At 51.8% G+C, this 23,544-nt stretch overlaps 1 protein-coding gene across 1 annotated transcript; it reads right to left on the bottom strand.

The window, feature by feature from the left end:
- Nucleotides 1–5,523: 5,523 nt before the first annotated feature.
- Camk2n1 (calcium/calmodulin dependent protein kinase II inhibitor 1) lies at nt 5,524–7,296 on the bottom strand. Its single transcript, XM_028759918.1, has 2 exons — nt 7,094–7,296; nt 5,524–5,764 (listed from the first exon to the last, which is right to left on the bottom strand). Exons 1-2 carry the CDS (start codon nt 7,257–7,259, stop codon nt 5,694–5,696), a joined length of 237 nt encoding a protein of 78 aa, XP_028615751.1. The 5' UTR covers nt 7,260–7,296; the 3' UTR covers nt 5,524–5,693.
- Nucleotides 7,297–23,544: the final 16,248 nt, after the last annotated feature.

Genomic DNA, 23,544 nt, shown 5'->3' with positions numbered 1-23,544 from the left:
TACCACATACTACATTCTATATCCAAAACCAGCCTGTGTTTCATGAGAACTTTCTCAAAGCAAAGTACAACACTGTAAGGAGGTACTTTACTTGGGGGCCAGCCTACAATACAGGTCCCCGGTGCTCCATCAGCAAGTCTAAGAAACTAACATAGTCAGTGGCTTCCCACAGAGGCAGGCTGACTAACTGTAACCTGCCCTCCGGTGTGGAGTGCAGGAATACAAAGGGCATTATATAAAAACTAATAAAGTCTAAATAAGCTGTGGGGTTTAGTTACCATTCATGGCCCCATATTGACTCCTTAGTTGGGCAAAATTTGCCAGAACAAGCACCAAATGGTAGGAATAGAAGAAACCGAATCAGGGTTATATATGTTAACACTGTCTTCCCAACTTGTCTGGTATCACCATCATCACCATCATCACCATCATCACCATCATCACATTTCTTTATTGGAAGGTAGGAACACGTGCACGCCACAGCATACACGTGAGGTTCAGAAGATAGCTTTTGGTTATTGGTTCTTTCTTCCTGTGCAGGTCCTGGGGATCAGACAGACTCAGGCCCTTGGGCTCTGAGGCCAGTGCCTTTACCTTGATGAGGCTTCTTGCCCATCATCTGCAGATCACCTTAGATGAGTCTAGGGTTTCACTGGTGTTTTAAAGTGGCTCCTGGGTTTGAGTGCCAGCCCATCCCCAAGCCCCAGTTGTTACTGTTGCCAACACTAAGGAAGTGTGTTGCTGGAGCTTTGGACTCTCCAAGCTCCGTCTTAGGGTTACAATCGCTGCATCGAAAAGAAATGCCATAACCTAAAAAAGCAACTTAGGGAGGAAAGAGGGTTTTTTTTGACTTACACATCCTGAGTCATAGTCTATTGAGGGAAGCTGAGGAAAGGACTGAAATAGGGCAGGAACCTGGAGACAGGAACCTGGAGGCAGGAGCTGATGCAGAGGCCATGGAGGAGTGCTGCTTACTGGCTTGTTCTTCATGGCTTGCCCAGACACCTTTCTTATAGAACCCAGGACCACCAGCCTAGGAATGGCCCCACCCACAGTGGGCTGGACCCTCCCACATCAATCACTAATTTTAAAGTGTCCTACGAGCTTGCCTACAGCTGGATCTTATGGAGTCATATTTTTTTCCAACAGAGGCTCCTTCCTTCCTGTCAGATGACTAGAGTTTGTGTCAAGTCGACATAAAACTAGTCAGCACAGCCCCTCTGTCCCAGTTTCATGTCCCTGGAGGAGAACGATTATTTTTGCACCCAGGACAAGCCCCTAGTTTGTTCTTCATTATACCAGGGAACACAAGGCAGGCACAAAATCAGTACTCACTGAATGAAGCCTGAGGTCTTGTGGCCTGTGCAGAGGCCTAAGCTCGTCCCTCTCCAGGGCGAGCCAGCCCCATGGCTCCCATCCAAAGAAGGAAGACTTCTGGCAAGCTGGGTGGAGGAGATGCCGTAGCTTCGGGAGACACTGCCTTTGGGGAGCAAGCGTACAACTTTATGTAGGAACCTTGGAAAACTGATGGAGGTCACGAAAGGAAGACTGAGTCCCTCAAACCATTCCCATCTCCTCAAGCAGACTCCTGCCCTCTCCACCCCCAAAGACACTGTGTCTGTCTTTGAGTACAGAAGCCAAAAACATGACATGCTGCGTTACCTGACACATAGAAAGGACTTCCTGGATGCTCATACCAAGGGCTGTCACTTTCTGAGTATCAGGCCATGTACTGGGGAGATAGAAGTTCCCATTTTAGCCTTTCCTGGTACACCTTACCATCCTTGTTTTATAGAAGAACCAGAAAGCCAAAGACCTTGCCCCAGCCCATAGCCAGGATAAAGAGTTCAAATCCAAACCATCTAAGTCCTGAATCCACCTGCCACCTAAAGTCAGTTCCCCTCCCTCCTCCTGGGGTAGTCCTCGAACACCTAGAAATTGTCGCCTTCACTGCAGAGGTATCCCAGGCTGACTCCTCCACCTGCCATCTGTGGCAGACAGGAGTAGTCTTCAGGCTTCTCTGTTTAATTAGCTAAGTTTGAAGAAGGCAGCCTGGGACGCTCCAGGTTCATGCTTGGAGGTTTAGAGTCACCCTCCCCCACCTCCATCTTTTTGTTTGTTTGTTTTAAAGATTTATTTATTTTATGTATGTGAGTATATTGTCATTTTCCTCGGACATACCAGAGGAGGGCATCGGATCCCATTACAGATGGTTGTGAGCCACCATGTGGTTGCTGGGAATTGAACTTAAGACCTCTGGAAGAGCAATCAGTGCTCTTAACCGCTGAGCCATCTCTCCAGCCCCCCACCTCCATCTTTTAATAGCCTTTTCCATATTCATTGCTGCCCTCTCCAGACATTCAGACATACCCAGCGTATGGCATATCTGGTATCTGCCCAGTCCCCAAAGTATCTTCTCAACAAATGCTCACCCAATACTAGAGTATATTTAAGAGATTAGTTTTCTTGTGACTGAACGGAGGCCTCTAGAAAGGCAGACTCATTCCAGGCTGAGGACCTGCCGTTGCTACCCAGTGGCCTACAGCAGGAATGTTTTAATACATCACTTATTAAAATGGACCTTCAGCCTTGGCCCAGGACGCTGGGCAGTTCCAGGTGCTGGCTGACCACATCCACACACTGTCCCCTTCTGACCCCCGATGTAGTCTGTTGTGCAGGATGATGGAGACATCAGAGCTTGAGGAAAGCACACCAACACAAGAACTTTCAAAGGCTGAAGGACAATCCTGGAAGCCGGGAACAGAGCCAAAGGCTGTCTGCATCCTCATCCCGGATGGTGGGCTCTGGGTTCCAATCCTGCCTCCTACAGCTAACAAACCAAGACACTTGGCAGGAATTACCCTTTCTGAGACCCACTTTATACTGTGCAGCCAGGTAACAACAGCACCCGTTCCTCTTCCTCGGGGCTGTCGTGAGCCTGGCATTCAGGAGAAGCTCGAGGGATGCGGGTGGTCTTTCTTGTTTCCCTGGGGCCTCAGCTCCTTTGGTGGCTGGTGAGTGAGTGTCACTGTGTTTCTAGGAGTGCTGAGACAACCACATGAGACAGTGACTGCAGTACCAGAAACCACATCCCAATAGCTACCTTTTCGCCTGCCTCAGCCCCCCTTGGCAGATTATTATTTGAACAAAAAGCAGTCCCTAGCCCTAATCCTTTCCCCAGTAAGGATTCCCTTGGCCTTCTGGGGAGGAGGAGGGGGTAGTACATTGTATTGCTTGGCTCTATGGAGCCTATAGACCTTCAAGTCCAAAAGGGAGTGCCTGGGGTCAAGAGGGAAGACAGCCAGATTCAAGAAGAGGACCATGTGCCTGGGAAAATGAAGTTGGCATTTGTTAGCATCCGCAGGCTGGGCACTGCCAGTTCCAGCTCCCCCATCAGTCCCAGTAATGACCACAGGATGAAGAACTCTGGGCTGGGACCTTCTGAGGCTGTCAGACGTAAGAAGGGGGATGAGACATTCGCCCTCCCCTCCCCCGGCCCCTGGAGCCCCTCTTCTGCACCTCCTTCTGTGGGGACTCTTACCTGATGTCTGAGTCACCCGAAAGCTCCTGTCACTGTGAGCTGTGTTGTGACTCCCCAGCTGACAGCTTTACAACAAACACATTAAAAGCTCCAGGCAGTGGGGTTTCTACATGCAAAACAGCCCACGGGAGGGGAGGTGGGATGGAACCTCTTCCTCCTCCCAAGTCCCCTCCCCACAGGACCGTGACCCATCACTGCCTCCAGCTTAACAAGAGCCAGAGCTAGCACCCCACCCTGCCCAACAGGCTTTTCTAATGAGCGATTAGAGACAGGAGTAGCAGGTGCGTGGGACCTCCTGGCTATGCATCCCCAGAGAACACACTCATCCTCAAGCAAGTAACAGTAGGCTCTAGAGGTTACAGAGAGAGAGTGTGTCCACAGCCCAGCCTACAGTGATGTTCAGTGGATGCTGCTGGCAGCCCAGTATGGAAGGTTTTGGTGTACTAAGTATTGGTACTCCTCTTCTTCACCCTGTGAGGCAGAAGTTGGGCTCATTCCTCTTGGCAGATTGAGCAACTGAGGATTACAAACGTTCCAGTTCAGAGAGTAAGGAAATCTGAGCTGGGACCTGATCCCAAGTCCAGACTCCTAGCTTCAGTCTCCACAGAACCTGCAGCCTCCCACCCCACCAGGATGGCCAAAGCCTCAGGGAAGCCAGAAGGAGCCCAATTTACAAAATTCAAAGTCCACTAATTCAGCCATTCTCTGGGGTTAGCCTGGCCCATCCCTCAGCACGCGCGAATTGTTTCATCCCACAGGCCAAAGCCACCATCTCCTTATTCCTGTCAGATGGACAGCAAAGTCCCCGAGAAACAAGGCCAACGAAAGACAGGAGACACAGGAAGAGTTCTTTATTGTACATTGGAGAAATAGCCCTGTGTGCTGGTTCAAGGTGCAACATACAGAATAGAGAATTAAGAAAAGGAGGATCTGGGGGTGAGGGTGGGGGGGGTGGAGACCTCTTGAGGTCCAAAGTTGCAAACAAATAAAAAAAAAGTCAAAGATTCCTCACGCAAGAGGCATTTTTTGCAAATACCATGCAAAACAGGCAGCTGGCGAGCCTTAGGAGAGCCCCTATAAATAACAGAAAAGACAGTCCAAGCATTCCTGTACGAGGACTCAGAGCACAGGGAGAGAAGGAAACCAAAATGCCTTTTGGCGTTTCAAGATATTTGGCACTCTCGTGATTACATTTGTTGTTGTTGTTGTTGTTGTTTACAGTCCATTAAAGAGAATAAAGTGACACAATATTGAAGAAGGAAGAGGGGTTCGCACAACAGACCCCCTAGGGGAGGTGAGAAACAGCTCAAGCAAGTTTGTTTTTGTTTTTCTTCCTCTTTCTGACACATAAAACCCGTGGTTGGTGATAACCTGGGCAAAGAGCTTTACTGCAGCAAGGAAGCACAAGCTTTCCAAGCTGTCTCTTGAAAATCAGACAAGGCAGGGGCCTTCCCAAGCATCGGTCCTTAGAAAAGTTACTTTCTGCTTTAAAACGGGGTTCATTTCCGGTAACTTCAAACATGACCAAAGTATAACAGTATCTACAGAAATCATTTCCCCCGATTTTCTATTGTACATCCAAGAATAAACAACATTTTGAAAATAAAGAATAAAACTGGACTGGACGGCGCGTCCCATCCAAGCGCACAGGATCATTTTTGCAAGATTAAACAATGTAAACATCGGGTACAGCCAGATCAGCAGAGAACACAGCACCTTCCTGTGGTGCTGCTTTCAGGAAGTGGTTCAAAATCCAGATCTATAATTGCACAATATTTACCATATATAAAAAGAAACAGGTGTTAATTTTGACAAATAGCTGCAACTGAGACTTTTTTCTTTTATATGTGTGTATATAGTGATTTTTATTTTTATTTTTTTTACTTTTTGTGTTTTTTTTAACTTTTGTTTTTATAGAGGAGCCCAGAGCTGCTGCCGCCTCCTCCTCCTCCTCCTCCACCTCCTCCTCCGCCACCTCCTCCACCCACCTCATCTGTCTCCCTGACTTGAGACACAGGTTGCTGATTTCATCGCAGGTAGCAAGCTAATAATAAATTTCAAAGTGTTTTCTCCATCTCGTGCTTTTTGTCAGTCACTGTCACAGCCCGCCACTCTTCTTATTCTTTCCCTCAACACATTGTCTTTGGGGCAGTTAGACACCAGGAGGTGCCTTGTCGGTCATGGTTTTCAGCACGTCATCAATCCTATCATCTTCAATAACAACTGCAGAAAAAAAAAAAAAAGAGGGAGAGGGAGAGAAAGGTGAGAGAGCTTGGGCTAGCCAAGGGTCGCAGATATTTTGCCTATCCCCACTATGGGGGTGCAGGGTAAGGCGAGGAAGGAAGGCTGGCTGCTCCATGCAGAGTGAACAGCCCCATCGCCCTAGGCTCCTTTCCCTGCCTGGTTCTGAACTGCTCCACTGTCTAACCCTCATCCTTGCTGGATTCTTCTAAGAAAGAGCGAGCTATAGGGAGCCATCCCAGCTCGACTGCAGCCGGATGCATCCATTTACAAAGAAGTCTCCTGGGCTTTTCAAGGAGAGAAAGGGAAACTGAGGTCTTCAGAACACTAGTGCCGGTAGCCCAGGCCGGGTTCGAAGAAGCCCGGAGCAGGAAGGAAGCTGGGGTAGGTTCCCACGCCCATCAACGGCTGGAGAGTTTAGGCCTGGCCTGCACGGGTGTCCCCCCTCGCGTGCCCAGGCCGGTGGCCTCCGCCCCTCCGCTCTCTGTGCCTCGGCAAAGGGCAGAACCTCCCTTCGCTGCCGCCTGGGGCTTTGCCTCTGGCCGCCTCTTCCGCCTGCCTTGCTGTCTCCTCTTGGCCTCTCTCAGTCCCTCCACGGGTTCCCGTACTGAATGATCAGATCACCTGTGCAGGACCCTGGGTCTCTACGCCCTGTCGGTCACCCTCATTGTCCCAGCGCTTCAGCGTCCTCCCTAGACTTGAGTCCCAGGCTCGCTCGGTAGCTCTCAGCCCACCTCGGTCCCCCGAATATCTCCCCCCTTCACCTCGGCACCCCAGTCTTTTCCGGCAGCATCCTGCGTCTCCGGTTCTCTGGAGCTTCTCCAAGTTCAATATCCCAAGCTAGACCACCCTTATCCCCTCTGGCAAGTAACAGTGAAAAGCCTGTGCGACCTGAACGCTCCTCGCCTTCCGCGCCGGGAGTTAAGATCCTTCCTCCGCAGACCCCTCCGCAGACCCCCTAAGAAGCTCCGGGACCCGTTATCCCAGGGTGGCAGAGCAGAGGGAGTGCAGATACGACTCCACTGCGCAAAAAGGGGGAGGGGTGTGAAATCTAAAAGCAAACTTTGGTGCGGTTGAGGACGCGGGTATAACCTTTGGGCCTCGGCTGCAAGTAGAGGCTACCACGCCCCCGGGTGACCCTGTTGGTGGCCCAGACAAACGCGGACTCTTGCCCGGAGCCCGACCCAGCTTCCGCCGCAGGGGGGATCCCTAGATCCCGCAGATGATCCCCCCCTCCCCACCGCGGGGACCCCTGCGCTCCTGCCAGGCTGCAGCACCAGCACCGCAGGGGATAAGGGGCGGGGAACTCACCGCGCTTGCTCCGGCCGATCTGGCCCAGCTTGGGCGGCCGCTTGCTCTGCCCGGCGCCGAAGAAGTTGTTGGTGTCCTGCAGGCGGCACGAGAAGATCTGGCCCACGTCGCCGCCGTCGCCGTAGGGGCTCAGCTTCTCGTCGCCGTAGGGCAGCACCTCCGACATGGTCGCGTCCGGGGGCTCCGAGGCGGCACCTCCTCCGCCCGCGTCCCCGCCCGCGGAGGACAGGGTCAGCGGCGCTGGGGCCGGGGATGGCCGGCCGGGGACGGCCCTTGGGGCTGCCGCAGCGCTGGGGCCGGGGAGAGGCCGGGGAGGGACAGCGCTTGGGGCAGGAGCGCGCAGCCCGCGCGAGCGACCCAGCGAGCGCCCGCAGCTGAGCTGCGCTGCGCTCGGGCTCCGCGCGCGAGTGGCTGCTGCTCCGGCAGCGGCGGGCAGGACTCACATCCTCGGCGCTCTCCGGCGTGGGGCGGGGGCCGAGCCGGGCGGGGCCGCGAACGCGCGGGGAGGAGGGTGTCCCTGCGAGCCCGGAGGGCGCGGGACCGAGGTGGGCGCACCCCGGGGAGCGCGCGGGCCGGTCCTGCCGCGGGTGCGGGCGGCGGCGGTGGCGACGACTCAGGGACTAGGAAGCAGCGAGCGGCTGAGGGGGGAGGGGAGCGAGGAGGAGGGCGGGCGGGGGGAGGAAACCCGGAGGGAGGGAGGGAGGGAAGAAACCGAGAGGGCGACGGGGAGAAAAACAGAAAGACAGAAGAAGGCAAGGAGAGCGGCGGGAGGAGGGAGGGTGAGGAAGGAGGGAGAAAAAGACAAGGGGGGAAACTAGATCTGGATCGGAGAGGCAGAGCGGAGAAGCGAAAGGAGGGAGAAACAAGAGGGTCGGAGAAGGAAGGAGAAGAGAGGGGGAAAGAGGGAGGCAGGGACGGAGGAGCAGCCTGAGTGCTGCTAGCGAGAATGCCAGCCCAGGCTGGAAGCGAGGCGCTGGAGGAGGGAGGGAGGAGGGGACCCGTGGGCCTCGGGGAGAGATCCCTGGAAGCTAAGCGACGTCACGGGGCCGCGCCGGACCGCGGCTGGCTTCCTGCCCCCGCCCCCTGTCCCCTCAGTCCGGCCCGCGCCGAGGGGCCCCGGTGCGCCCCGCCCCGCCCCGCCCCGCACGGCCCGCGCCCCTCCCGCGCAGTGTTTACCCTACCCGGAGCCTGTGCGCGCCGGCTCGGCTGGCTGTGACTCCCGAGGGGAACCCGAAGCAGCGGGAGGGGAGGGGACCGAGGACGAAAGGCCGGGAAGGACGCGGATGCTGACCTCCCCGGAGGCCAGTTACAGAGGTCGAGGATCGCAGCGCACTGGGCGACCCTCAGGCACTCCTCTCCCTTCCCCCACCACACTTGTGCCCCACTTAGACCCTGCCGGGCATTCCTTTGCCCCCGTACCCACTGGATCTGCCAGGAAGGCCTTTTTCTCACTTCTTGTCCCTCTGTGCCTTGCCCTGGCTCCCCCGCACCCCCCCCGGACAAGAAGGAGGGGAGGAGGGGACAGCCCCGCCTCCCGCGGGATAGGGGAGAACCTCATTACTCTGGGCTTGCCCGGGATGCCCTGCTCCTAGCGCCCTCTGACTCGCTGGGGACGCCCCGGGCCTGTGGCCTTCTGCCCTCCGGGACCTCTCTTATAACAACAGTCTTAATGAAGCTCTGGGGAGATGCTGGGGCCTCAAACCCAGAAGCTCCTGCACCCTGGGAAGGAGACCTGGGAAGCCGGAGAGGCCTGGGAGGCGCATCTGTCTGCCAGATGGTAACTTCAAGGGGGCAAGGTGTGTGAGGAGCGCTCGTTATCCTCGCCTGAGCCTGGAGCACCTGCTCTCCCCAAGGAGACCAGACCTGCTCAGCAGAGCTGGCCTAACCCCAGAGAGGGGTAACCAGTTCAAGGTCAGCAGGCTGCAGGGGAGAGGCAGGGCCAGGAAGCTAATCCTTATCACTAGGCTCCCAGCTCACCTAGAACCCCACCTCCAGCCGGGGAGCAGGGGAGGGGGTTGCCATCAGCCTGAGAAAACACAGCCTAGAACCCTTGCCCCCCCCCCCCCCCCGCCAATCCCCCAGTGTTAAAGGGCTGGCTGGTTTCTAGAATCCAGGCCTCAGGATGAGAAGACAAAGGGGTGTAGAAATAGGAGGTTGTGACAGGTGGAATAAGCTTGTCTTCTGGGTGCAGGCCCGATCTTGAACCCCAGCCCTATAGTTCCCTAGCAGTGACATTTTGGGCAAGCGGTCTATCCTCTCTGAACCACAGTAGTCCCCCCCGTCATGACAGAAGTTCGACTGCCCAACTGCCGGTGTGCCCCTCGAGACAGTTAAAGAGGAGAAGGCTCCTGGGGCGGGGCTGTTAGTGGATATGCACTAGTCGAATAAGAAAAGGGTCCTCCGTGAGAAGGTGCATGTCTTTAACCGGTCCCCCACTTCAGAGCCGCCTGGGCTGGGAAGCCTCCCTAAACATCGCCTAACCCAAGCCTGCAATCTGCATATAGGAAACCAAAGCCAAGAGGGCCTGGGCTGGCTCAGAGTCCTATGGCTTGTCAACACTAGAAGCAGCAGGTCCCCAGATTGTGAATGCTCCCTCCAGAAGCTGCCTGTCTCCATTCATTAATGCCCTGCTGAGAGTCAGCTGTGAGGTTAGCTCTGAGTGCTGAGAGAGATGACAAAGGCCTAAGATACAGGGTGGTATAAACTTAGAAGCGGCTCTTACATTTGTGCTGTGCTTTTCGCATCCATTATTGACCTGGTATCTCAAATACGAGGGCCTTTGTGGGTAGAAAGAGGAGAGGCTGCTTCTGTGTTTAACTGAAGAGGCAGGAAAAGGATGAATGGTTTGGCCAAGGTCTAATGATGGAGCCAGGACCAGGGCCTGATCCTTGTTGCAGACCAATACAAAGCAACTTACAAGTTAAGTACCTACCAGGGCCTCACTGTGGAGAAGATAAAAATCCCACAGAGCTGAAGACTCTCCACCCAGACAGTGAGAGAGTGGAGAAGACAGTTAGAAACCTCAGCCTGTTATGTTTACCTTGCCTTGGGCAAATAAAGTTGGAGGTGGCAGCACCCACTTTTCCAACTCAGTACCCACCCGTTGGCTTCATGAGCATGCCTGCTTTCTGAACACAGCAACACCGACAGCCTGAAGACCAGCAGCAAGGCCTGGGAATGTAGCTCGGAGGTAGAACATTTGCTTAGCCATGCACGATACCCCGGGTTCTTGCTCCAGTTCTGAAAAACATCTCCACGATTTTATCTTTGAAAACTCAGCCTACATAAGAAGGTGAGGCTGGTGGGGAATGTCAGGCCCAAGTTGCAGACCAGGTAACTGGAAGTTAAGTGTTCTGTCCAAGGTCGCATGGAAGTTCTCCAAGGGAAGTTGGGAGTCAGGAGGGGTCCATTTTCTGCCCTCCCAACTGTCTGATCACTCAGTCTTTGATCGTCTGTTTCCTCTGGTCTCAGTTGGTCATACCTCTAGCCTGAGTTAACTAACATATGTCTTAGGACTCCATTTCTTCCTGTCTCCACTCCAGAGACTCACAATTGTGCAGACACCAGACCCTGGTGGTAAAGTAGCAGAGATACCACCATGCTCTCCCATGTCCAGAAAGGAAGTTGCCATTACATGTTTGGGGACATCAAACCCCTGCTGTTACTTCTAACCCCTCTGGTCACATCTATTCACCTCTCTGGTCCTCAGTTTCCTCTCCTATTATTACGGTTTAAATAGAAATTTACCCACAGGTTCCTATGCTCCCGTCTGGTGGCACTATTTCAGAAGGTTCTAGAAGCTTTCAGGCTGGGCAGTGGTGGCGCACGCCTTTAATCCCAGCACTTGGGAGGCAGAGGCAGGTGGATTTCTGAGTTTGAGGCCAGCCTGGTCTACAGAGTGAGTTCCAGGACAGCCAGGACTACACAGAGAGACCCTGTCTCGAAAAACCAAAAAAAGAAAAAAAAAAAAAGAAGCTTTCAGAGGTAATGCCTAGCTGAAGGAACTGGGTTATTGGGGATATGCTTTCAGAGGTACTCTTTGGTCCCCAGTTCCTCTCTCACTGACTCTGGCTCCCATGATATGAACATCCTCTGTCACCATGTACTGTCACCATGTACGGCCTTCTCTGGAACCACAGAGCCAATTGGCCATGAACTGGACCCTTTAGAGCCATGAGCTAAAATAATTTCTCTCCATAAGTTGTCTCTGCCTCGTATTCTGTCACAGGAACTCATGGTGTGCTGACGCCCTGTCAGCTGGGGTAAGAACTAGCTATACTCAGAGGTCTCCTGTCTGAAAGTCGATCAGCTATGCAGTGTCTAGCACATAGTATGCTCTCAATAAATGTGGTTTTTACAACTGCCTGTCTTTATGGCTTTGTTGTTTTGGTTTTTGCTTTGTTTGTCTGTCTGCCATGTAGCCTCGGCTGGCCTGAACTCAGAGATCTGTCTCTTGAGTGCTGAGATTAAAAATATGTGCTGCTATTCATATATATACATATATATGTGTGCATACACATATACATAGATATGTGTGTATACACATATATACATATATATACTTACAATATATATTATATATACATACTTATATATACACTTATTTACTTACATACAATATATATTATATATACATATATACTTAGATATACACTTATATACTAATATATTTAACTTAATTTATTTATTTTGACAGGATCTTACTATGTAGCCCAGGCTGGCCGAAGTTCATGATGCTCCTGCCTCAGCTTCCTGAGTGCTGGGGGTGCAGATGAGAATCTCCCAGCTCTCTTTGCAGCTTTTAAGTAAATTTCCTCTCACTCTAGGCCTCTGACTAGACCATGAACTGGGAAACCTGGGGAAGAGGAGAGTCCGTCTTCCTTTCCATCCCCCATGATATAGCAGTCCAGGACTGGGACTCTTCGAGGCCCTAGGTTCAATCCCCAGTACTAAAAAGAAGGAGGGAGCACCGAGTCCCAAGTAGACAAAAAGTGCTTAAAGCAAAGGCCCCAGAGCCTCCTCTCAGCTTCCTCTTAGATTTCACCTGAAATTTCTTCACTAGGCCTATACATTTCCATGGGTCGTTCTAGCACATTCTACCATCTTAAGTTTATGTCTAAAGCCCCTGCTGTGCTCTGAGCACCCAGGACTGGTAAGGCACAGGAAGTCAGGGTCAGTATAGAGGCTTCCTCTGTTCCCATTCTCTTCCATCTATTCAGATGGGTACACTGAGGCACAGTTAGCAGCATCAGAAGGCAGGACTAAGGAAGAATATGGCTGTTGGACATCTTCTGCCGGTGAGCACCTGCCAGTAGGCCAAACCCAGGCTTCCGCAGAGATGTACACTGGGTGTGTCACAACTTGCCGTGGCTGGCTCAGACCCTTTACCGTCAACAGGGAGGAAGGCCTGGGATGCAGCATCATGAAGGAGATGAGCTGGTCCTGTCCAGGGAGGTTAAGTGGCTGACCAGCAGGAACGATCACCATGAGCCAAGGGTAGATTCAACCACACTCCCCACTATTGCCCTAACTCAGTGGGAGGATTCAGGGAGGTGAGTTGTATTCTTTGAAAGACAGGTCTCTGGTCCCTCAACACACATGCATGTACACACATGCTCACAAACATACTCACACACATGTGCACACGCAAATGCACACATGCGCAAATGCACTCCTTTGTCTAATCACTAAGGTTCCTTATTCAAATGAAATTTTGCAAAGCAGGGCTCAGGAGCCCTGGGAAACTCCAGCTGCTTCTTGGGCTAGGATATTAACAGCAGACCAATAGACAAACCCAGTATGACCACACTGTGATAATAATGGTACATGTTCCACCCCCACCCTGGGACACAAGAGAGGGTGGGACTTTAATTCCTATGAAATCCTGCCTGGGGGCTTTGGAAATCTGGAGGCTTCTAAAGCCTGGTGCCTGAGAGCTATCAAGTGTCTATCCAGTGTTCCCTGTCCAGGGCTCCCAGGAAGCTTCTGCCCCTTAAGAACCCTGACTCCTGGACTGGACAGATGGTTCAGCAGTTAAGAATACTGTCTGCTCTTGTAAGGGACCTGGGTTCCCCAAACCCACATGGTACCTCACACCTGTAATTCCAGCTCCAGAAAATTCAGTGCTCTCCTCCCCCACCAGACACACACTTGGTTCACAAACAGACAAAAAACACCCGTACACCTTTTTTCAAAAAAGCCTCGAATTCAACAAGAATGGAGTTGAAACATGGCTGGTAAAGGGAGACAAAAGAGAAATGTGACCCCATTCCAGCTCAGAGCGTCCACAGAACTCTGATCCCAAGCTCCACCCTACCCAGAGATTGTTACCTGCCATGCTCAAGTCCTGCTAACCACGCTACACATATGTCCACCCCTAGGCCCCTGGAAAATGGCTGTTGACTGTCACCTCAATCTTACAGTTGAGGACATCCAGGCCAGAAAAGCAAAGTGACAGCCCAAGGCCACCTTGACAATAAAAGCCAGCAGGTTCCAGTCTGAAGGCCAAGGTCTGCCAGTGCTGGGTGCCAGTGCTCCCCGAGGATTCCAGGAGTTGGGAAAGTGGGGGCAAGTTCTTTCACCTCACCTCACTGTAACCATGGAAACCTGCACCAGGCCAAAGGAGTCTATGAAAAAGATAACTCTTTTCCCAGGGCACAAAACCTTGTGTGCAAGATTTCTAGGAACCTGAAGGGCCTTTGGATGATGAGGAGAAGAAGGCTGTGTTCTAGAAGCAGCACTGCAGCATCTTCCTCCGTTGTGTCCTTGGGGCTACACGGCATCAGTTTGCACTTCCAGCCCGTATGCCACAGAATGAATGAGCTAAGGAGAGCCCTGGATCTGAGCTCAGAACCAGAGCTCTTAACCCTGACAAGAGAGAGACGCCCACTAGCTGCTGAGCCCAGTCTGCATACAGAAAGCCGGTGTGCAATGCTCTGGATGGCCCCACAGTTCTGTCAGCTGAGAAAGGGATCCTTTCCACCCTGTGGAGAGACGCTTGGGAGCTTTCGAAGCACCAAGTCAGTGGGGGCAAAGCAAGAGACGAGCCTTGGTTCCATATCCTTCTTCCCCGCTGTGTAGCCTGGAGACTGCCCTCTCTGAGTCAGAATTCCTCTCAGCCATCAAACGAGAGAGTGAGGCTCAGGCAAAGTATGGATGGAGTCTGTACCTTAAAACAAGGACAGGGAACAGCTCCATGCAGTGGGTCCCTCCGCCCTCAGCCCTCGGGGTCTGCAGAGATGGACAGAAATTCCCTTGTAACAAACGGGAAAAGCTGGTGGCTGAAGGGCAGCCTATGCGTGATTAGGAAGAGCCTGCCTGGCACCGCGGGGGCGGGGATGGTTGAATGCAGAAAGCAATTTGGTCCAGGGGGCGGGGCCAGATCAGAACACTGTCAATGAGGAAGATTCACAGAAATCAAAAAGAGCTAAAAAGCCGTCAGGGGAGAAGACCAATCCAACCATCGGTTAGGATGGGAAGGGTCACAATGAAAAGGGCCAGGACACAGGAGGAAGAGGAGAAAAGGCAGCTAGAGGCAAAGGAGGCAGGCAGTTGGGGGCGGGAGGAGGAGGGGAGTGGGAAAGGACTGGAGAGAGGGGAATGAGAGCTGGCAAAGAGCCAGGCTGGGGCGAAATAAAATTTCTCCCAGAGTGAAAAAAAATCAAAAGCTAAAATCTGTGTCATAAGGGTTTTTTCCCCCAGCATCCCTCTCCTGCGTGAAGTCATGTGCATATTTTAAGACATCTGATGCATTATGCATATCTAGTTGGGTAAGGGAAAGACAGCTAGCGCAGTTACACGGGAGCACCTGGGAAACCACAGCGGGTAGTAATGTGAGGACCCTTCCCCCCTCCAGCACTTTGCAGAGTGTCTCCAAACTCTCACACTTTCAGCCGGTGTCCTGGTGAGTTGGGCAAGGAAGGTGGAAAGCACAGAATTTCAGTTTCATCCTTACCAGGGTGTGCCAAGATGATCCCGGGATTGACAGCCCAGGGTCCTTCCTAGATTCTTTTCTCAGACCTCCGAGGCCTATTTCCAGGCCTCCTAGTCAAGAAAATTGCACAGGCCTCTGATGATAACCTGTTTCTCTTCCAAACGCCCCGGAAGTCCTCAACTGTGGGCGCACAGCACCACCTGGTGGTCATGTCAGGCGCTATGGGAGGCTTCTCACTGAGTAGAGCCTGGGAAGGATGGCACAGAGGAAGACGATGAATAAAACATTGCAAGCGTGCTTGAAGCGCCCTCCTAAGGGGCACCTGGCTAAGGAGGGAGGGCATTGAAGAGCGGGAACATGCAACTCATTTGTACCCTCAGGCCAGACACACTAAGGGCCTCATAAACATGTGTTGAGCTTTTCTGTGGCCACCAGGCGCCAGTCTCAACCCAGAAGTATAGGTATCTGCTTTGAGGCCCCTAATGTGAGGTGGTGGCCCCGGAAGGCATGAGGAGGAAGAGCAAAAGCCGCAAAGCCCCTCCCTGTGATGCTTGCCGATGTTCCCAACTCAGCCTTGCCCACTCCAATCAGGGAAGGGAAATGCCAAGTCCCCCGGCTGGCATCTGGAAAACAATAAGGCAGCTGCAGGGAAGTGACTAATGAGCGCTTCGGGGAGCAACTCGGGACATCACGCAAGGAAACTTATCTCATTCAAAATGGTTACGATGACGCTATCTAATTAGAGAGGGAATGTGCTGCGCTCTCCAGCTTTCACAAACACCATCCTGCGGCTGTGGCACAGCCAGGCCAAAAAGAAGCCGCTCAGCTCCCAGATGACCAGCCCACGGGCGGGGCCCCACGCACGTCTTCCACTCTCCATCATGTGGACACACAAAATGCCTGAGCTGGATGGAGCTTTGCTGTGTTCTAATCTCACCTGCTCCTTTTCTAGTTAGAACTGGAGGTCAGAGAGGTTTCACCACTGGACCAAGATCACACAGCAGCCAGGCATGGATGAAATCACCAGTCTGGAGGTTAAGGCAGGAAGGGCCTGAGTTCGAGGCCATTCTGGGCTGTATAGTAAGACCTTGTCTTTTAAAAAAAAACAAAAAGAAAAACAAAAAACAAACAAAAAAAAAAACCACAGATCTAGGATCAGAGAAAACCAGTCTTTGAATCTTTGAGCTTAGCCGGGCAGTGGTGGCGCACGCCTTTAATCCCAGCACTTGGGAGGCAGAGGCAGGCAGATTTCTGAGTTCGAGGCCAGCCTGGTCTACAGAGTGAGTTCCAGGACAGCCAGGGATATGCAGAGAAACCCTGTCTCGAAAACAAAACAAAAAAAAAACAAAAAGAATCTTTGAGCTCTCTGTTTGGGCCAGTTTCGTTACCATAGTCTGACAATGGTGCCCTGGTGTTCTTGTGTGGAATCTTCAACTCTCTAGGAGAATCACTTCACATGATGTCCCTCCTATATGAGTCACCCCCTCCCCCCTTGGTACACAGGATCTAAAAGAGCTCCTCTCCTATCACTTAGCAACCAAGTTGCCGGCCTTATCTGTGGTCCAGAGGCTAGCTCCTCCAGGCAGCCTCCCTCCTGTTCCTTCCTCTGGGATGTCATTCAGTCCATGGACAGGTGTGAGGTTGATCTTCCTTGTCACCTGGATTTAGAATTGCCTAGGGAAGTGGTTGTCAGCCTTCCTAATGCTGTGACCCTTTAATGTAGTGCCCCACCTGGTGACCCCCAACTATAAAATTATTTTCATTGCTACTGCATAACTGCAATTTTGCTACTGTGATGAATCATAACGTAAAGAGCTGTGTTTTCTGATGGCCTTAGGTGACCCCTATGAAAAGGTCATTCAATCCCCAAAGGGGTCACCACTCACAGGTTGTCAATCACTGACCTAGGTGATCTACTGCCTGGGTGTGTCTGTGACCCTCCTGAATGTTGCTATCACTATCTCATGGACTGGGCTCTTGGACTGAATAAAAAGGGAAAGAGGAGAGTGTGGGCCGAGCTTCCACGTTTCTCTGCTTTGTAATCTGCACAGATGTGAGCATCACCATCATACCCGCCCCAGCATGATAGACCGTTTTCCCTTAAACTGTGAGCCAAAATAAATTGTCTCTCCTTCAGATTGCTCTTGTTTGGTATTTGGTTACAGGAATAAGAAAAGTAACTGACACAGGAAGTCTGTTCCAGGAGCAGGGGCCAGTGCTGTGATAGGCCAGGCCATGTGGTCCACAGCCCGCTGGACTGGTTTGCAGAAGGAATGTGGAAGAGCCTGGCTCTACAGGCTAGAAACACCCGAGAATACTGGGAAAGGAGCACACGGGGCCATGGCAATGGAAATCTGGAAGAGCAGGATTTGGAGAGAGAAAAAACAACCAAGGAAGACTCAGCTCATGGGGTTTCAGAGGTGAACAAGAACTCTACTGGGAACTTTCCCAGAGGCCGTCCACATCACATCCGGGCTCGTTCTGACCATGCCCTGAGAACCTGGATGAAGATAACACGAAAGGCAATGGGCTAATTTGTTTTGTGGAGAAAATCTGAAGATAGTGACACTCAGTCTGTGCCAGGGTTACTGCTCACTGCAGTCAGATCCACAGTGAGAGAGAACAGATAAGGGACATGGGAGGTCAATCCGGCGAGTTTGCAGGGAAAGCCGGTAAATCATCAAGATTAGCACCACTAAGGGAATCCCCACACTCTGCCCTGGGACGGTAGGGAAAGAGCTCTGTGATTGGACAGGAATGCAGCTGAAGGGGTGTTTCCCCTGGGCCAAAAGCAGAGAGGTCAGTGCAGTTGAGGCACAAGAGGTCAGAGTGCATCTCCAGCAGGCAGCAACCCCTCACAGGGTTGTCAGCGTGGTGCTGTGTAGGCATGCAAACATGCAAGCGAAGAGTTAAAGGGCTATAGAGGCTTGCAGCAAAGTTCCAGAAAGCAAATGAATCCAGCCAGTGTGTGTGTGTGTGGCGGGTTCGGGTTCCGTGTGGGGCCCTGAGAAGCCATCCTGTGAAAGCATCATGGTGAAGTCTAACAGCAGAGGAGACCCCAGGATGTTGGAGATGCCAGGACCATGGGCCAAACAGAAAGGCTGTGTGCTGCAGGTGACAGAGTTGGAGAGACATGGCTGTTCAGATCCTTTGATGATGCCATCAGTTGCAGATGCTGGACCTGGGCTTTAGGGTTGTCTGTCTGTCTGTCTGTCTGTTCTGCAGGTTTTGGTCTAGCTTTGGTGTCATCTTTCCTTATTGTGCCTCAATTCCCTCCTACACTGATTCTGTGTGGTCATGCATCAGGAATATGGAACGCAATTATTTTATAGGGGCTTCCACTTATAGAGTTTGCCTTGAGTCTTTTAAGATTTTGCTGGGCGGTGGTGGTGCACGCCTTTAATCCCAGCACTTGGGAGGCAGAGGCAGGCGGATTTCTGAGTTCGAGGCCAGCCTGGTCTACAGAGTGAGTTCCAGGACAGCCCGGGCTACACAGAGAAACCCTGACTCGAGGGAAAAAAAAAGATTTTATTTTATGTATGTGAGTACACTATAGCTGTCTTCAGACATACCAGAAGAGGGCATGGGATCTCATGCAGATGGCTGTGAGCCACCATGTAGTTGCTGGGAACTGAACTCAGAACCTCTGGAAGAATAGTCAGTGCTCTTAACCACTGAACCATCTCTCCAGCCCTTGTCTTAGAAGAGACTTTGAACTTGGACTTTTGAACAATGTTGGCACTGTTAAGACTCTGGAGACTTTACAGATTAACTAGACACACTTAGAGCCATACATGTACAGTGGCAGGTTGACAGGCATTGGGCTACTCTTCATTGTCAGCTTCTCTGGATGTAGAATCGCCTAGGAAACACAAACCCGAGAAAGTCTGGATGGTCATTTCTAGAGAGGTCAACCCTCCCTGAATCGGGAGGCACCATCCCATGGAGAAGGAACCTAAGTACCGGGGTTCATTTTCCTCCACTTCCTAATTTGTAAACAAGCCGCCTTGCCTGCCCCACCATGAACTGTCTCTCTGGAAACTGAGATTAACTCGTTCCTCTTTCAAGTTGTTTTCTGTTGAGCATTTGGTTACAGAAAGGAGAAGAGTGACCAATACAGCATCCACGGCTGAGTCCAGGCACCGGAGTCCTGGGCCTCAGCTCACTCCTCCCGCTCCCTGTGTATCTGGTGAGACAGTCCACCTCTCTGGGCCTTGGTTCCCTTTATTTACGAATTGTGGTACAGGCATATGTGCCATATTCCCAGCACTTTGGAGACTCAGGTAAGATTTCAAATCAGGTAAGCGTTCAAATCACACCTGTGTTCCATAACCCTGCCTCAGAATACAACAAAGGTGAAACACAGCTTACTCCGAGGTGAGGAAGGGAGGAGACCACTATGTACTGTGCAAGGACACCTCTTGGTGACAATGTTAAGATCACACTGCTTAAGGTAACTAAATAGCATAGTCCATATCCTAGACCTGGGCTGTACGTAAGGCTAGGAACAGTAATGGACAGAATGTATTTTGAGATCTTAGATGAAGAAACCTAACCCAGCCCAGTGCAGGATGCAGAAGGGTATGAAGGAGATGCTCAGAGCAGAGTCCCCAGGGTGAACAGAGTAAGGAGGAGAAGGATAGACAAGTACTCCAGGGTCTGAGTCACTCAAGGCCAGAGAGCAGCATGTGTGGTTAAGGAAAGTAGCTCAGAAATTCTGATCAACACCGGGCAGTGGTGACACACACCTTTAATCCCAGCACTTGGGAGGCAGAGACAGGCAGATTTGAGTTCGAGGCCAGCCTGGTCTACAGAGTGAGTTCCAGGACAGCCAGGGCTACATAGAGAAACACTGTCTTGGGGAAGAAAGAGGAGGAAGAGGAGGAGAGGGGTGAGGAGGGGGAGGAAGAGGATGAGGAGGAAGAGGAAGAGGAGGAAGAAGAGGAGAAAGGAGAGAGAGGAGGAAGAAGAAAAGAAGAAAGGAGGAGGAGGGAAAGGAGGAGGAAGAGGAAGAGGAAAAGGAGGAAAAAGAAGAAAAGAAGAAGAAGAAATAATAATAACAATAATAATAATTTGGGTCAGGGAGAGGAACTTGGAGAGGTGGCTTCACATGCCTCAGAAGGGGGCCTTGAACTTGTAGATGACAGAGAACTTGAGAAAGGTTTAAAGAGGCAGGACGTAAGCCATCTGAATGAGTTACTCAGACTCTTCTTTTCACAATGGCATGCTGGTTTGCCCTTGGATGTCTCTCATGGTCAGAAGATCTGTTCCAGCCAGAAAAACCTTGGACTACTGGGAGGGGGGGTGTGAGGGTGGTAATTATTTTTATGCATAGAGATGTTTTACATATGTACCATGTGTATGCCTGGTGCCTTCGGAGGCAGAGAGGACATCAGCTCCCCCAGAAACTGGAGTTGGAGATAGCTGAGGGTCATTGCGTGGGTGGTAGGAATCGAACCTGGGTCCTCTGGAAGACCAGCCTCTGAGCCATCTCTTCAACACTGGCCCCCACACACACACACATACACACCATAGCTTAAATGTTCTCTCTCAAACCCACATTGATATTTTAGTGCTACTGTCACAGGATGAAGAGGTGGCTGGCAACTGTCAAAATGTGAGAAAGCCATAAATTTAATAAGGCCATTGTGTGGGGGAGGGGTTAGCTGGTTAGTCAAATGACTGGATCTCTCTCCCCTCCTGAGCATGTGATGCTATTATGACACGGGATAAAGATCCCCAGCAGAGGTGTCATGCCCTGGACTCCCCAATCTCTAGAATTACTACAAGTCCACCTCTGTTCTTCATGGATTACCCAGCCTCAAATTTACTGCTACAGGAACAGAAAACAGACTAAGAAAAATGTCCTTCTGCGGTAGCCAGAGAACCAAAGAACTGTATCTCCTGTCCTTGCCACGTCACTCCTTGACAAACACTAGCTCTCTTTTTTAGGACAGAGCTGGGAGTTACTCATTTTACATCTGCAGACACAAAACACACAATGTTTGACGGATGGACAAATGCCCTTCGGTGACACTGAACTCCAACTGCCCGCCCTCCCGCCCTGCAGGACTCCTCAGCATCAGCACCATGGCCCAGACGGCCTTTCCATGATGCTGGACCAGGCTTCTGAAGGGCATATGAGTTTGGCCTACTTTTTCGTGGTTTTGCTTGCTTTTTCGATGATCCACTAGACTTTTGAATGAATTGGGATTCTGAAGCCCACCTTCCAGCCCACCCACCACCAGGATGTGCTGGGGAGGGGGCTGACTGGATGGAGTGCTGATTGGCTGGTAAAAATGCCACTTATGGTAACAGAGAGGGTTCTGTTACTCCATGGCTTCTGGGCCTGAGAATTTATCCAGCCACAATCAAAAGTATTCATGAAAGAAACCGAGCTGAGCTCATACACATTTATTTTCCCATTTCCCAAACAGCAGTCACCCTCTCACCCGGGCGCCTGGGACCTGCCGTGTATTAGGATAATCTAGAGATGGCTTCGTGTACACAGGAAGATGTGTGGGGAACCTAAGCAGACTCAAAAATGGCCTACCATTTTTCACAAGGGCTGAGGCACCTGTAGGTCAGTCTCTGAGAAGGTCCTGGAACCCAGGACCATGAACACAGGGCAGGACTGCCTGTAGACAACTTCTCTCACTGGGTTCCCAGGCCTCAAGTGCTCCCAGCAAAGGCTACAGGCTTTATAGTTAGGCTGAGTTCAAGTATTGGAAAAGAACCAGGGGTACCAATACCAACTTTGGAGGCTGAAGCCTTAGCATATACAGTGCCTGCACAGGTATTCCAGGCCAGCAGCAGTTATTCAACATAACTCCCGCCTAGCCTTGTCAGCTGGGGATTAAAGGGCTGAGAATGACAGACACTCAGGACACCCAGCCCCACTGACAGCTCCCTTTTGTTTCCCTAAGCACCTTTCAACTCAATCCTGGTCCCACATACTGGTTGCTGGGGCCCCCATGAGGCCTCAGAACCCTCCCAGAGGTGAGACTTGTAAAGCAGAAGGAACGAACAGCCACGGATGACAGGTGCTATAGCAAAAGTCAGTGGCAGGGTCAGATATGCGAGGCTCAAGCAGGGACCTTGTGCCCCAACCCCAGTGCAAGGGACACACCCACTTCCAATGGCTGGGAGACTCTTCTGCTCCTGTCTCTGATGGTGGGAGGCACCTGTAGGGGTCCACTGGGTGGGACAAACAAGCCCTTTGTCCTAATCCCTTTGAAGAGATTTGTTCTTGATTCTGGCATAGGTGGGCTCCAAAATCACCACCTGAGCCCCACTGGGCCCTTGCAGCTGCCTTACAGGAAGGCCAGGGAAAGGGGAAGGGCTTTCAAGTACTCTCCTTACCCTGTCCAGCCAAGATCTTCACACCTCACTGGGCAGGACTCTACTAGACAGCAAATGCTCACTCTGTCCCTCCAGCATGGTCACCTTCCTCTACAGACTTTGTGCTGCCGCTGCACTGCTTGGAGTTTACTGGGAGATTTGCAGTCTGCTCTGGAGATTGTTTACCTGGAGTTGGGCGGTGGCTGTAACTTCCAGTGAGTTTTCAACCCTCAGGAACCTCACCTCTTCTGGCTCAGGCACTCACTGGCACAGCCTGTGGGCTGTGCTGAGTGACTCCCTTTGCAAATGCAGGGTTGTTCTTCTTTTCCAGGTTTTTAGTTTTGTGTGCATAAATATTTTACCTGCATTTATGTCTGCACAGTGTGTGCATGTCTAGTACCTTCAGAAGAGGGTGTGGGATCCCCAAGAACTAGAGCCAGATAGCTGTGACCACCCGGGCAGAGGGCTGGTCCCCGGCATTGAGCCATCACTCCAGCCCCGGTGTTGAGATAAGGTCTCACTATGTAGACCGGGCTAGCCTAAAACTCAAAAGACTGGCTTGCCACCAAGACCAGCTTACGATAGCAGCTGAAACAATACTGGGCACACAGCACTGAATACTAATATCCCCTTGCTGTCTTTCAGTGTCCCATGCCACCTCAGCTTCTCCACTGTTCCAAACAAGACACACTGTTTGTCAGACAACTACATCAGCAAGGCCAGGTGGCACCCTAGGCCAGCTGTGTAGGAAAGCCCTACAGTCCCACTGTGGGCCTGGTGAGCATGGGGGCCTCAACAACCATGAACGTCCCAGGACCCCATCTGGGAGAGCTCAAGAGGAAAACAGAGGTCTCCAAGATTCACCCCATCCTGTGGTGGTGGGGCTTCAACTCCATCCTAGGGAAGCCTCAGCACTTAACTTCAGTGAACTAAGACCCAGGCACACACATGTGACGCACACACATCTGTGCTGCTCACACACAGCCCTCCTCCCTCACACAGGAGGCTGGGGAAATGGTCAAGGAAGAGAAGAGCCGTCTGTATGACCCAACAGTCTCTAACTTCTCTTGAACTCACAAGTCAGGGGTGGGCGAGGGAGATGGGGCTGCTGGACAGTGAGGTTGTCTTGACAGGCCCACTGTGTGCTGAGGATAGTGAGGTTGTCTTGACAGGCCCA

The sequence above is a fragment of the Grammomys surdaster genome, unplaced genomic scaffold (genome assembly GCF_004785775.1).
Source record: "Grammomys surdaster isolate TR1022 unplaced genomic scaffold, NIH_TR_1.0 126313, whole genome shotgun sequence".
Lineage (NCBI taxonomy): Eukaryota > Metazoa > Chordata > Mammalia > Rodentia > Muridae > Grammomys > Grammomys surdaster.
Note: the sequence above shows the minus strand (reverse complement) of the source record. Positions and strands in the feature narration are given on the sequence as shown.